This window comes from Xiphophorus hellerii, chromosome 8 (genome assembly GCF_003331165.1).
Source record: "Xiphophorus hellerii strain 12219 chromosome 8, Xiphophorus_hellerii-4.1, whole genome shotgun sequence".
NCBI lineage: Eukaryota > Metazoa > Chordata > Actinopteri > Cyprinodontiformes > Poeciliidae > Xiphophorus > Xiphophorus hellerii.
The window spans coordinates 18,773,992-18,788,565 of NC_045679.1; the positions used below are offsets into that span (position 1 = coordinate 18,773,992).

Below are 14,574 nucleotides of genomic sequence, written 5' to 3' on the forward strand. Positions count from 1 at the left end.
AAAGACAGAGCAGGATGTACTGTCTTAAAACGCTGGCGTCTTCCAGGATCTGCTGTAAGTTGTTGTAAATGTTCTACCAGGTTGTTGTGTTGTGTGTTTGAGGGGAGGAAGGGAACTGCTGCACTAAGAAGGATTTTTAAAGCTGAATTATCTCATTAAGAAGTCAGACTCTGCAGTGTGGCTGTGTCTTGAAGGTGGTGGAGCAGAGGACGCTCGCCAAAATCCAGACAATTCTGTCCAATCAGAGCCACTTCTCGAACCTGGTTTTCTCCCACCAGTAAAGTTCAGTGAGCACCAGATTCCGTTCTCTCTCTCTCTAATGATAGATACTTTGTATAGGCCGCAATGCAAACTTTATGGCAGATAAATATACTCGCCTGTAAGTTTCACATGAGCTCGAATATTATTAAAATTGTATTGTTCAAAACTGCTTGGCTCGATTTTCTATTATTCAGACTAAACGTATGCGTAGGGTAATGAATCGGACTCAATCATCATCATACACTCATTAGCTAATTGACTCGGCACACCTCACAATCGTGGGGAAGGATGCTGATGTGACAGATGATCAGAATGGAACAACTGGTATTACCCTTTACAATGAGAGCAAACCATAAAACGTCATCCCCACAGAAGCATGTCATTCAAAACACGGGCAAACATCCCATTTCAATTTGAATTGGGAAAATAAACGGGAATTTCAGGGTAATTCCTGGGAGAGACATAAAAAAGACTTTCTCCCTCTCTTATATCTGCTACTTTGTTACTTGCATTGTAAAGTTGAGCTCTCAGGATGTTAAATAAGTGTTGCTAAAATGAATTATAGTAGTCATAGCTTTGTTCTGTATTAATCCATATTCTACCTGTATACAGGTATTCTATATTCAGCCAACAATGAAACTGGATGGAAGGTGACAGTGACACTAACGTAATTTATTTGCACTTTGCTCTGGTTTCCACTGAAGTCCCTCAAAAGTAGCTTCACAAGAAACTGAAGCTCAAAGTGAGTTCCCACACTTTAAAGGAATATATCTTTAATCAAACTGCTCTTTAAAAATACATATGAAATTATTTTTAAGACTCAAAACAGAACAATCTTTGAAATTAGATGTATGTCAAAATAAACATCTAAATCATGTGATAACTACCAGTCTACAAACGATAATCAAAACTTTGACCTCAAACTCTAAAATATCTGTATACATTTCAAAATCTGAATCTTTCTCTAGAAGGAAATCTAAAATGTTAGTAAAATGTGATTCAGGTTTATATCTGGCATTAACTTCAAACAGAGGTTTTTGAAAAATCTGTCCTTTTTATTTCTGCTCCTCTTTTCCCTCATCTATTTCTCCTGTCAGGGCTAAGTGGTCTTTCCTCCACTGTCTTCTGGTGTCCTTACTAGATGGTTCCTATATTGTTACTCAGAAAGATTTGAGCTTACAATCATTTTTTGGGAGGGCATTTTATGGAAGGAGGGATCTCATCGCCTGGGATTTCCACCTGTGGTTCATTGGGTACAAGAAGGTAAAATGGAAGGAAAAAGTGTGTTCAGAAAAGTTGCACCAGCAACAGGAATAATCACAGCTTTGAGAGGAATGCAAAGGAAAAATCAACTGAATAATTTTGGGGGCGCTTCACCAGGGGTGGACTCAGGCTGGAACCAGAAAGCCACATTAATCACCATCAATCCATTCCTGAACCAGGACTGTCAGAAGCGTTTTTACCTGGGTTAAGGAGAAAAATAATTATACTGTTGCTCAATGGTCCAAATGTGTCTTTCAGCTGAAAGCAGAGTTAGCATTTCATTTAAAGTCAATATCCTTGATTCTCTATTGAACTGTTCTTGTATCTGACCCTTTAATCCAAAGCTATCCAAAGCTTTTAACCTTAAATTGTATTGTTGTACTGTGTAAGATACCAACTAGTTTTTGTGAGCATTGTGTCACCAGAGAATAACTCTGACACAGAAAACCTTTCACAAATATATTTGAATCAAGATAAAAAAGAAGACAAAAGGCAAAGAAACAGCCAAGAATGATAAAAACCATTTACAAGGAATGCTTATTAAAAGAATGTGAACCCACTATAAAAGTTTTATTCCTCACACAAACAACAGAGTATCACTGCATGGCCCCTGTTGGCTATGTCAAAATATTTCAAGTTCACAGAAATTAGTTTTTTCCTATTCTTTTTGTTCTTTTGAATGACTTTTTCAGGAAACGAATTCTTGTAAACCAATATGAACTCTCAACCCTGTCCAACTAAATGTGCTTTTGCTTTAGTTTTCAGTAATGCCAAAATCAATACACATGTGCAACAATAATTTGAATATTTTTAACAGAAAATTCAAAAGCTATCCCTCCTTGGCATTACCTTTGACAGGGTCAATCCTTCAAAGCTAACCTTTAAATTGTAAAAGGTAAACCTAACCTTTTAATTAGTTAAATGGCAAAGTTAGAACTTTTTGGAAAGTCATAAGAGCCTCAAATGGGGTGCAACACGGCTATTATGTCTATGAACTTGGTCTCAAGATATGTGTAAATTATGCTTTATAAAGGGTAAAGACATTGTTAATTACAGATGTAGAAAAAACTTTGTTGTGCATTTGTCTGGAGCTATATCTAATCCAGAGGACTACAAAGCGTTTTACACCACATTCATTAACCCATTCATACATGGTGGTAAGCTGCTCTATAGCCACAGCCATCCTGGGGCAGACTGACAGATGCGATGCTGCCATACAATCAGCAACACCAGGGTCTTTGACCACCACCTTTAGTAAGGCGGATGAAGTGTGAACAAGGACACAATGACCGAGACGAATGGAGTGGGAGTTTGAACCAACAACCCAACATTTGCGTTATGAATATCTATCTGTAGGTAATTCTTAGAAACCTTTCAAATAGTGGTAGTTTGCATGTCCCTGCTCATTGTGTTTCTCTGATGAATTCTGAAAGCTTTTGAAACATGAGTTATGCTAAAGGGGTCAACGTTGGCCATGCAAATGCTGCCATTGATACAATCCTCTCTAAAACTATTCACGGTCTTCTGCCAGCTCATTTTTAATTTGATATTTATTCTGGTTTTTTGATTAATTGTTGCTTTCCGTTTTTTGTAGCCTTGCCGAGCTTGGTGAGGGCTTCTCTACTGTGATCCTCTTACATGGAACAAACAGCTTTTATTTATTTATTTTATTTATTATCCTTAGGGCTGACTAACAGAAGCAATGCTGCCATACAATCAGCATATGTATTTCATGTATATGAAATTGACAACGATAATACCTTCCTCCTGGCTCTGACAGGTTGTTTTTGACCGGGAATAGTGAGTTATTGCAGATGAACGTATAGAAATGAAAAATGGTTCAACAAAGTACTGACTCAAGGATGCTGAATACATATATGGAAGCCAGTTTTCAGATTTGGATGTGCTGTAAGGCTGCAATCATAATCAAGACACATGAATCAGGGGCTGAACGCACGGGCAGATTACGATCACGGCAGGCAGGGAGCAGGGAAAAATGATGGTCAGGAGGCAAAACAGAGGTCAAGTAAATTATAAATGGTCTGTAATTATATAGCGTTTATCACGTCAGGAGGACCCTAAAGTGCATCACACTGCATTCATTAATTTACCCGTTCACACACACACTCATTCCTGGAAGCAGTCAGTCATTGTTTTATGTAAATCTTTTCAAATATCCCATGCGATTACAAACTCATTTCTTTAGTTTCTTTATGCCATTTATGAAAGGAGCTTTTATTCTTTTACTGAAGCTGACCTATTTAGCACAGTGAACTCAATCAGCACCTGACAAGAAAAATTGTTTTTTTTTCCTGTTTCAGTTTTTCTAATTCAATTCACCTTATGTCTTAATAAACCAACCTTTTCTCAATTCAATCCGCACACACATGCACTGACAATGGATCTGCAACCTTGTCGGACAAAGTATGCTTTAAAATTTTTATTTTAAAACTACATCTTGTTTCACTCTCACCTATTGAACTTGTAGACAGAAGGTTAGGGTCCGTATTTGACTTATCTCACACAGATCGCAAAAAACATCTCCAAATGAGTTTCTTTTGGGTCAAAGTCTTATCAGGCGCAGTGAGGATGTATTATCTGTTTTTCCGCTTTTCTTTCCTGCTCTTGCTCGTGGAACTGTGAGTAGCGTTTGTAGAAATAGCAATAGCATGGCCGCTGGTCTTCAGATGGTCAAACAACTTGTTTCTTGTGGGGAATTCGTCGTTGCAGGTAACGCAGCGGAGATTTACTTCCTTCTGGAATTGTAAATAGCGAAATCACATTTAAATTGTTGCAACATTTTCAGCCACAAAGCAACTCCAATTTAGGCCCAGAAAGAAAGATAATTAAAAAAAAAGGCCTCAGAAACATCTCAAGTGAATACAGTTATTACAAAAGGCTAAACCGTATGTGAACTGTGTCTTTTTGTACGTACCTCAGGAAACTGTTCAGTGTGTGATTTGGTGTTTTTTGCCTTGTCTTTCCCACCTCCCTTTTTTCCTTTCGTTTTTTCAGAGCTGCTGAGAGAACATTTGCGTGACAGATAAAGATCTAATTGTATACTGCAGGCATGTGCTAGATAATAAGTCAAAGGAAACTACCCAGAATATTATGATAAGCAAATAGACTTTTCTGGGCCTCATTCAGCATCTGATATTCTGCGTCCGGATGTTTTTGCTTTGATAAAATAATGTGTGAATATTACACCTCTGCATTTTTTTTTTTTCTAAAATAAAAAAAAATTAACTGTACGATGTACTCGCATTGCTCATGTGCACAAAAGTATTTTTTTCACAGCCTCAAGAAACTCTTAACAGAATAAATTTCAACAAATCCTGTTGACAAATTGCCTTTACTCATCTTTTTTTCTTATTTTTTTTGTTACAAAGAATCTTGTACTGCACTGAAATTTTCACTATAATTCACTAACTGTAGTAGACAAAGTGAGACACCCAAGAAAACATAGATTGTAAAAAATCTGTTGTGAAAAAAATCAGCTGCATTTTGTCAAACTAAGAGGTTTTAGACCAATCTAAATCTAAAATGATTGGAAATCTAAACCTAAATTTACATTTCCAGTTATTTTCCATTCAACCGATGACTTTGAAAAGTTTTAGGGCTTTGCCTCTCTATATCATGAATGTAGTACTCTTTGATATTGAATGATAATTAAAGCCAAAACAGAAAAGTTGCGTGTGAATAATTGAAAACACATTGCTACAACAGCTCATAGAACCATGTTCAACATCAATAGTTTTGAGGTTTTGTAGCCAGAGAACCCAAAATTTTTAATTTTTGCTGAAATTTCAGACTTATGCTGTTTAGAATGCCTTTTCCATATTTTTATGTTGATCTAAAATGATTGTTTTGCGGTATGATCTCAAAGTTGTTTAAGGAAACCTTAGGGACCTAACCTGAAGGTCCCTAAAGTTTAAAGCTTTTTTTACATGGAACTACATGTAAAAGAGTGTCAAAATTATTGCATAATTTTCATTTACTGTATGTTCACTGTTGTCATTCAGTTTTTATTCGTTTATTCTTCTTGTTGGCTTAAAAACAGGAAATCTGAGAAGCTGATTTACTTCTCTCAAATCTTTAACAAATGACAGGAAATTCTCATTATCTTTGTTTTCTGTGGGGATTACAGTTCTTCTGTCCCACATCCTACCTGCTGAGCTGTACAGAGCAAAAAAGATGACATCACAAACTGAATAACATCCTAATGGAATATAATTGGACACTGTTGTTTGATGTGTACCACACAGAAAGGGAAATGTAGCCCAAAATTGCTCTTACTTGACTTTAATAATGGATAGCTGCTCATCAGTAAGGTAGCTATTCTAGAAATTTCAGGTAACAGCTGGATCAGAAAACAGACAGGGATTAAAGAAGAAAAAAAGTTAACTGACCTTTTGACTTCTGCAGAGGGAAGGTCCTCCTGCTTTTCAGGTTGTACAGGATTTTCTGACCTTTCAGGGACTTCTTCCTCACAGGTGGCCTGTATGGGTATCGTCTCCTCCTCCTCTTTACCCTCAACAGTAGTTTGCTGTGCACAAAGAGAGCATCAGTGGGATGCAGTAAGCCTCATGAGCAACTTTTCTTCTTAACTTTGACACTACCACACTTAGAATGTACTCAGAAATAGACAAAGTGTTCCACCTGTACCACTTTCTGCTGTTTCTTTTTCCTCTTTTGCTTTTTTGACAGCCTGAGGATGTGGAGAGAAAGACTTCAGTGAAAAAAATAAAAGCTAAATATTTCCTGTGAATCACCATGCACAAACAACCATGACCACCTGCTGATTTTATTTATTTTGTTGACTTGTTTATGGATAGATTTACTTTTGCCTTGGCTGTTCCTCTTCTTCGTCCCCCTCATCCTGCAGGTCATTTTCTTTCTCTCCATCCTCCTTTCCATTCAAGCACAATGAATCGTCTTCTTCCTCCAACTGTTGCCGTAGCAACACCACCATCTCTCGGTGCTTTTTGGACTTTTCATGGTTTTTCATGCTGCAAAGCAGAACAAAAAATGAGCAAAATCAATAATTGGGAATGTGACTAAGAAAAGAATATGAATCCAAATCGTAGATAAACAAAAATCTTACAATTTAGTAAATGTGTTTACTGATTTCTGTATTTAATTTCTTTTTCATGGTACCGGTAAGTCCAAGAAGCAGAGATAATGCTGCAATTCAACTACATACAACACGAACAGCTTCACACCAACAGCAAGAAGCACAAAGATAGAGAGCTGTTTATTTACAGCGCCTTGCACAAGTCCACACATAATATATGCTGTTTCACATTTTACAGAATCACATGTGACAGATAATCAAGTAGATCAAGATTGCTAAATGGAAGTTTTTTGAAGCTATGTGATAATATTTCATAAATCTCCAAATTACTGCATATTTATTAACCCTTGAAATGTCGATCCGTGTGATGACTAAACGTCACTGAAATTAAAACCTGGACAGGGGAGGGTGGTACGTTTGTGTGGAAACTCACGCTTTATCAGATTTGAAAGACTTGTCACAAGCAGGGCAGTAGAGATCATCATAACAGTCGATGGTTGGGTCATCGTCGTTCGGCTGCTCAGCATCTGTTAGGCGCAAAACACCGTACTTGAACCCGTTATTGCATCTTGACCCATTTATACATAACTTTCACATAAATGTCATAAATGCAAACAACAAATTATGAAATGCATTTTAAATGGTGTTAATAATAACGTAAGATATATCAAGACAGATTTTACTGGATGCATGGGATTTATTAGCAACACATTACTTCCTCCAGATTAAATTACTCCTGCTGATAAAGATATATTGTATAAATACCTGCCTGAAAATATATTACCTATTAGGTTTCATTCAAGCCTTTTCATTTTCCTTTGCAGAAGAAGCAGCCATAAATTGGCTATTTCATCATTTTTAGTTTTTATTTGAACGTTATTATGTTCTCTAGGTAAACACTAATACAGCAAAGGTTTCAACAATTTGAAAATTGTGTTTAGGAGTGAACATAAAGTACTTTTATAGCTGTCATCATATTGTAATTACAGTCGGGGGGGGGGGGGGGGGGGGGGTTCTGTTAATTTATTAGTAGCTGTACTTTCATCCAACCCACTTCCGTTTTTTCCATGTAACCAACCACTTTGTACATAACCATTTGTGATGTGCAACAAAGTGCTAACGACACTCATAATTTATTTTGTATGTTGTTTTCATCTACGTTTAACTGTCTTTCCATTGATCATAGTTCTGATTCCTGTTTCTGATCAGCCAGTTGATCTATGAAATATCATAATCTACTGACATGTCATTAATAAACAAGTTATTTTAAAATAAATGCTCAGAGACTGATATGTAACAGTTCTATTTGTGTCTAGAAAATAAAGACACTCTCCACTACTCTCATATATAAACCTTGTTTTATAATAGGATATATTTTTGTCAAGTCTATAGCTTACATATTTGAAAGGCAAAACACAAGTCTGTAGTTTCTTTACCTCCATCTCTTTCACTGTTTTTTTTAAATGTGTCCACATTCATCTCCTCTTCCTCACTCTCAGATGTGTCTCCAAACTCCTCTCCGTACTGAGCTTCAATCTGCTGCAGCTCCTTCTCCAGCTCAGACATTGCGGCCCAGCTCTGCTCCTTGTACTCCTCTGCCATCCTACGATGGAAACACACAAAACAGTGAAGCAGAGACAGAACTAGAACAGCAGTTGCATTCATCCCAACACTTTCATCTCAGCCTACTTGGCTTGTTGGAGCTTCTGCTGTCGCCTCAGCTCCGCCGTTTTCTTGATCTTCTCAGCGTTCTGCTCCTCCACCAGCTTCCTGTGGGCCTGGACGCGCCGGTCCCTCTTACGGACGAAGGCCACCAGTTGCCGCACCAGCTCGTTGCGCTCTTTTCGAGCCTTTTCCCTGGTCTTCTTGTTCTCCTTCTCCATGGCCCTTTTTTCCCAGCGGTTGGACGCCTGCCTCGTGTCGTATTCCTCCTTCCAAGCAAAGTTTTTGCGAGTACAGAAGCTCTGCCAGTAGGCGTAAAACACATGAACTACCTGTAATATGGAAAAGGAGGCTGGTTAGAAACACAAACTGGCTTCCATCGTTTCAAATTTGAATGTCAGGTGAAATCGATCCAAACTACTTTTCTGTATATTTCTCATAGTTTCAGAGTGTAACTGGTTTATAACACATTTCACGTCTTTCCCTGGTCAAAATTACTTTTTTGCCTCACTGTAAGATTCTCATTCATTTCAAGACATTTTAATGAAACCACAGCATTGCTGATAACAGACATTAGTCTAGACATAATAATCATGACGTTCATATACTTCCAGCTCCAATTTCATCACAGTGAATCTGCACAGTAAAAGGCCGGACAATGTGAGTTTTAAAAGCTGTGAAATTGTGGTAAACGCTGAATTACGCAGCCTAAATCTGACGCGAGCCCTTAAGGGCTGAACCTCGAGGAGAACCTGGGGGACGGACGTTTCAGTATGGAGCTTACTGTGTCATAATCGCTCTGAGAATCTCCAAAGGGAGGAAACCCTTCTTCCTCTTCCTCGTCGTCCATCCTGCTGTGCTCCATCTCCTCCTTAACAATGGACTCAAAAAGATTCCTGTAAACCGTGTAAAAGCCCTGGGGAGAAAAAAACACCAAAGGAACAGTGAATTAGAAAATCAGGGATCTGAGAGGCACCAGGAATTTCCTTTCCCACAGTTTAATGGCAATGCCAGCCTAAACATGGGATGATGCTGATGAAGCTGGGCGAGCACACAGGGGGAAGAACATATGTTGCTTCTGTCACGGAAACCTCTGTGGCAGATGCAAATCCACTTTTCCAGTTGATAAATAGCATCATTGTCACAGCAGGTCAGCGTTGTAAGAAGTGGAGTATTAAGAAGCCAAAATTACACAAAAACTCAAAAAAGTTTATCAATATTCAATCTTTGCCTTGTTTTTAGGTGGCATTTCAAAAAATCTCCAAAATAAAACATTAATGTAGTCAACATAATGTAGTCAGACATGCAAGACTGAACCTTTATCCTTGAAATCTTAACTACCCTGATCACTCAATCTCCCCAGGCTGTTAGCTGCCTGTGTTTCCACTGCAGTAGCTCTGTATGGAAATGACAGACTTTCCTCCTACAGTTTGCAGGACGTGATACAGAGCATGTGAGGAGAAAGAACATGTTTTTTAATATAACAAGTTATGATTTTCAGTAAGAAATCAATATTTGTTTTCGTTTCCCATAGCGACTCCAGTTCAGGCATTTACTCCGAACTTGATGCAAAGGTGAAAGTACCAGTTTTTAAAGGTTCTTTCAAAGATGCAAATTTTCACCCTAGAAAAGACATAAGGAGACGCCGTGCCTGGAATAACAACCTAATCTTCTAGAGCAGTAACTTTTTATAACAGTGCTCACAGTTTGAGACAAAATAAAATTCTCCTTGAGCTAGGAAACAATGTGTATCAAAAACGATAATTTACTAAATTCATCTCAAGGCCTTGAATCCCAAACATACACTTAGTTTCTTTACATTTGTAAATCTGCTCACAATACACATTCAACTACGCAAGACCTGGAAAACATTTAATTCGATATGATTATTGAATATTGATTGTGAACCCATATTTTCCTGATTCTGTTTCAATCTTCACAACTCTGTGAGCTTTAGCGTCTTTTGCTAAGGCAGTAGTCGCGTTTGAAATATTTAACCTACAAAAAATCTGATTGATCTTTTAGATCTGGAAGCATTAATGTTTGTCCATATCACTTATGTAGAAACCCTGTGAGTCATCCTCATTTTATGCATTTAAATACTAAATTGACATGCTGACAAATGAGAGTTATTATAACTGCACAAAATTTGCCACTAATTTATTGAGATACGAACCAGGACCACCGGAATATAAAATAAATAAAATTAATAAAATAAAAGTGAAGGTTCCTGAAATGGAGATGTGCATAAATCTGGGTCTTTACAGTAGAGGCAAATTAAAATTACTTTTCATATAAAAGTTAATCTCATCTTAAATCAAAACAGTGTGTTCAAAACAGTTCTGTAAATTACAAACCATTTTCAAAAATCATTAAGGAAAAAAAAGTAAGTCAGACTACAACAAAAACATTTATACCTTTTCCTCTGGGTTTCTTTACGAAAACTGATGGTGAAAATATTAGCTGAATTTTTCATTATGCGTCTCTGTTTTTACCACTGTTGGACAGCCATCCTGTCCAGGCTGACACTGCATCTGACCCGACAACTGAGATTATTAGTGCACAACCAAACAAGCAGATGGGATTATGGAAGAAGGTGCTCTCTGCTGGTCAATATATAGAATGCATTTGCATGTTTGTCGAAGGAAACCAGTGAGCGTATGCAATCTCTTGAACATTGTGTGCATAAAGTAAAAGAAAAGATTGTAGTCTTTCTGTCTTGTGTAAAACCCACACAAACTTTAAATTCTGTAACATTTTTGCCAACTTGAAAAAGAGAGGATAAAAAGAAGTCCCTTTTACAAATAAAATAATAGGGCAAAAACAAGTGTAGGTGTTTCAAGGCTGAGATCTTGTTTGGATTGATGGAATAAAATGTTTAAAGAATCTCTGGCTCTCCATTTACCAGAATTTGTCGACTAATTATAGTTTGAGTGTTTTGTGAACAAAAAAGCAATGGAACATACCAAGAATCTAGAGTGAAAAATGTCTGCTCTGAATGATATAAATGCAGTCAATAACATTTGGTAATAATAAGATAATTGTCTCCATTCACATTTTTGTGCACCTCATTCATCAAGGATAAATTGATTTTTGTGTTGTGTAATTTTGGTTCGCCTGCCACCTCTGTTAGTTCAGTCTCTTATGGCAACAGGTTATTATTACTATTACTGTAGTGGATGAAGTCACACAAAAAGCAGTGGAGTTAACTTATTGACTTCTCCATTGTTGTTGGCAAAGAATAATGAAGGACATTTAAACAGTGTTAGAAAAAAGTTCTTATTTAACTGCATACAGATAATCATGTATTATTCTTCCAAGAATAATGAAATTGTTCAATATTCTTTACAAAGAATAATGAAGAACATTTAAAAAGTGTAAGCAAAAAGTTCCTATCTAACTTCATACACATAATCATTTTCTCTGCAGCCACAGAAGCAAAAGTCCAAACCTTCTCATCATCTCCGTATCCTGAGTAGCATGTGACTGTGAAGTACTGCAGGAGGTCAATGCTGTCGTCTTCATAATCGCCGCTAAGGCCTCCTTTCAGCAGAGCTTCTCTGTGATTGTCATACCTGGTCCACGGGAGGAGAAAAGGTCGTCAGTAAGGGTCAAAGAGCTGCTGCGGCTAACGCTCGTATAACCAGGAGGAAGGCTGAATTCACCAGGCTCTCTCCTGCGGATCGCTGAGGACATCATAAGCTGCCTGAATGAGCTTGAACTGCTCTGCGGCCTCCTCGGCGTTCTCCAAGTTTTTATCTGCAAATTTCAGAGGAAACACACACAAAGCCATATTTAGATGAAGTATTTCAACCCATGCTGCTTTCCATATGTGAAAAACTAATTGTTCTCTGAACCCAGGATCTCCTTTTGCTACTTTTGGCAGAGAAAACGGCTATTAAGCATTTGTGGTTAGAATTTTCTTACATCGTTTACTACTTAGGCCCACTTTGTGTGGATATTTCTTTTAATTCAGCCATACTGGAGAGTTTTCAAGCTTGATTGGCCAGCTTAAGGTCATGCCTCATTTCAATCCATTTTTTTGTTTCCTTCTAAATGAGTTATAGATGCACTGAAAGTTATTTTTACAGGTCGACCGATACAAGGAAGTTTGCTGCTCTTCCAGTTCTTCATTTATAGATGTCTCTTAATTAGGTTCACAGAAGGTCCAAAGCTGTAGAAATTATTTTGTAACCTTTATCAACACTCTCTGAGAGCTTTCTTATCTCACTAAATTCTGTATCAGGTGACAAAGTCCTTCAAAATGACTGCAGATGTAGTAGAGCATGAATGAGTCACACTTTATATATGCGTATGAATCAGAAAGAGATATTACAATAATCAATGGGATTTAATATATTTTCCTGCTCTTTACTATACAGCTTAAAATAAGGCTTCTTGGTCAGGGTTAAGACATTTCAGTGTTAAATAAATCATATAATCTTTCTCTCTGCATTGTGGCATTTAGTCAAAAGAAATATTGACCTGAAACAAGAGTTGATTTGACTTCAGATGGTGGGAGGGTGGGGGAGGGTCTTTTTTATTCATATTCAGTGTGTTTCAATTGTATGCAGTGAGTGATATTTGATTTGAAAATGCAGGGATATACAGTTGAAGCAACACATTTCCTTTAATTCATAAAAACTATGTCTACTGGTGTCCTTTGGAGATAGAACGACTAACATCACATTGTGGTCAGAGCAGATGCCCTACGTGTTTCAGACGTGTTTCTAGTCCATCACAGGACTTTAAAATAGCTGAATTACGTCCTCAGCATATCGTTAAGTTCTACAAGAACTGATGAGAAACAATTTATTGATTTACAGATGTTGAAAAAAAGGAAGCATTTATACAAGACACCGGTTCTTCAGGATTGGAGTGGGCCACATCAGACATATAAATTCACAAACATCTGGATGATGACATGCATGCAGCTCACCTGGGTGCCATTTTAAGGCTAATTTCCGATAAGCTTTCTTCAGATCATCATCTCCTGCGTCTCTTTTCACTCCCAATACTTCATAGTGACACCTCATCTTCATGGAAACCGGCACACTTAGGTATAAGATACACTGCAAAAGCTCACGTTTCCCTACAACGCGGCTAATATTAGCATTTGGTTAACGGTTTCTCTTTTAAAACATCATTACTTTATCTTATCCAAGAACTGCAGTTCTCTTATGTATAAGGATATTACATATTAAAATATGGAAACAGGTCCTTTTCACCAACATGCAGCCTTTAAATGAGCTTAATTTGTAAATAATATTGCGGTGCTGGTTAACAGCCGGGTAAACTGCTCTTCTTCTTCTTCTTCTTCGTCCTCGTCCTCTTCTTCTTTGCGGGGTAAGGCAGAGTCGACGCATTGATGTTGTGTTGCTGCCACCTACTGTTCGTTCTTGTCCAAGTCAACAATATTATCCCACTCATTTCATCCAACGCGCCTCATTGACGTGTTTCTTATCATTTATGAAAACTGAGATAATTTCTTCTGTTAGAAGAGATGAGAATGACATAAAAACCAATATCAAATTTTAAAAGCTTAACCAGACAAAATAAATCATAATTTTAAAAAGATACTTCAAGACCAAATAGCTGAACTTCTAAACACCTTGAATTACTTTCTTCTTTTGCTAAGACGACGGATATTCTTGCAGTGCTCATTACAGAAAACTCCTTGCAAAGTTTTTCTTCTCACTAATTTTCTGTCAGTTCCAGTACTCTTTGTGTCTGTCAGCTAAAAACAGAATTACTCTTAAACCCGGGAGAAATTATTTTTATTCAATCAAGAAGTTTTTTTCCAGATCAGTAAAAAGACAGATATATACCAAGACCTCATAAAACAACTCATGAATTATATCTTCAGCTCAACTGGATTCCTAATAATATTCTCTCTGTAAGGCCCCGGTTTTATAACCATTTGCAATTAGCAATTACTTTTTGATCTGAATTTACATTAGCACATTCTATACTGCTTGTGAAACCTTTTAGCTTTTAGATATGGCAATAATCAAGCTTGTCTGTGATAAATGAAACAGAACCAAAATGGTTAATCACAATTAGGTCATCATAATAATGGATCAGTTCTATTTTCACATAGGACCAGGTTGGCATGGATGGCTTTTTTCTCCTAATAAATAATAACATAATTTCAAATCTACTTTTTCTACTCACATTGATTTTCTTCGTCTGACATTAAATATTGCTTGAAGACTTGAAACATTTGGGAATGACAACATAGTAAAATAACAAATAAATCTATTAGGATGTAAATATTGTTTACACCCCAATAGCACACTGTATATCCACCAGAA

The 14,574-nt window shown here is 37.1% G+C and overlaps 1 protein-coding gene across 2 annotated transcripts; it reads right to left on the reverse strand.

The window, feature by feature from the left end:
- Positions 1-2,064: 2,064 nt before the first annotated feature.
- On the reverse strand, positions 2,065-13,597 carry dnajc21 (DnaJ heat shock protein family (Hsp40) member C21). 2 transcript variants are annotated; one of them, XM_032570767.1, is made up of 12 exons: positions 13,200-13,597; positions 11,926-12,019; positions 11,712-11,835; positions 9,045-9,176; positions 8,288-8,592; positions 8,035-8,201; positions 7,032-7,125; positions 6,366-6,533; positions 6,184-6,232; positions 5,934-6,070; positions 4,460-4,541; positions 2,065-4,280 (listed from the first exon to the last, which is right to left on the reverse strand). In XM_032570767.1, the coding sequence occupies exons 1-12, from the start codon at positions 13,300-13,302 to the stop codon at positions 4,119-4,121; spliced, it is 1,617 nt and encodes a 538-aa protein (XP_032426658.1). In that variant the 5' UTR covers positions 13,303-13,597; the 3' UTR covers positions 2,065-4,118. The 2 variants fall into 2 exon arrangements, with proteins under 2 accessions (XP_032426658.1, XP_032426657.1); XM_032570766.1 differs by having other exon boundaries at positions 4,460-4,544.
- Positions 13,598-14,574: the final 977 nt, after the last annotated feature.

Excerpts from the sequence above, each read along its gene's own strand:
- dnajc21 (XM_032570766.1), bottom strand. The coding sequence starts at position 13,302 with ATGAAGATGAGGTGTCACTATGAAGTATTGGGAGTGAAAAGAGACGCA. Across the intron at positions 12,020-13,199 it reads AGCCTTAAAATGGCACCCAG|ATAAAAACTTGGAGAACGCC; the intron begins GTGAGCTGCATG and ends TGAAATTTGCAG. Across the intron at positions 6,534-7,031 it reads TCTTTCAAATCTGATAAAGC|CATGAAAAACCATGAAAAGT; the intron begins GTGAGTTTCCAC and ends TCTGCTTTGCAG.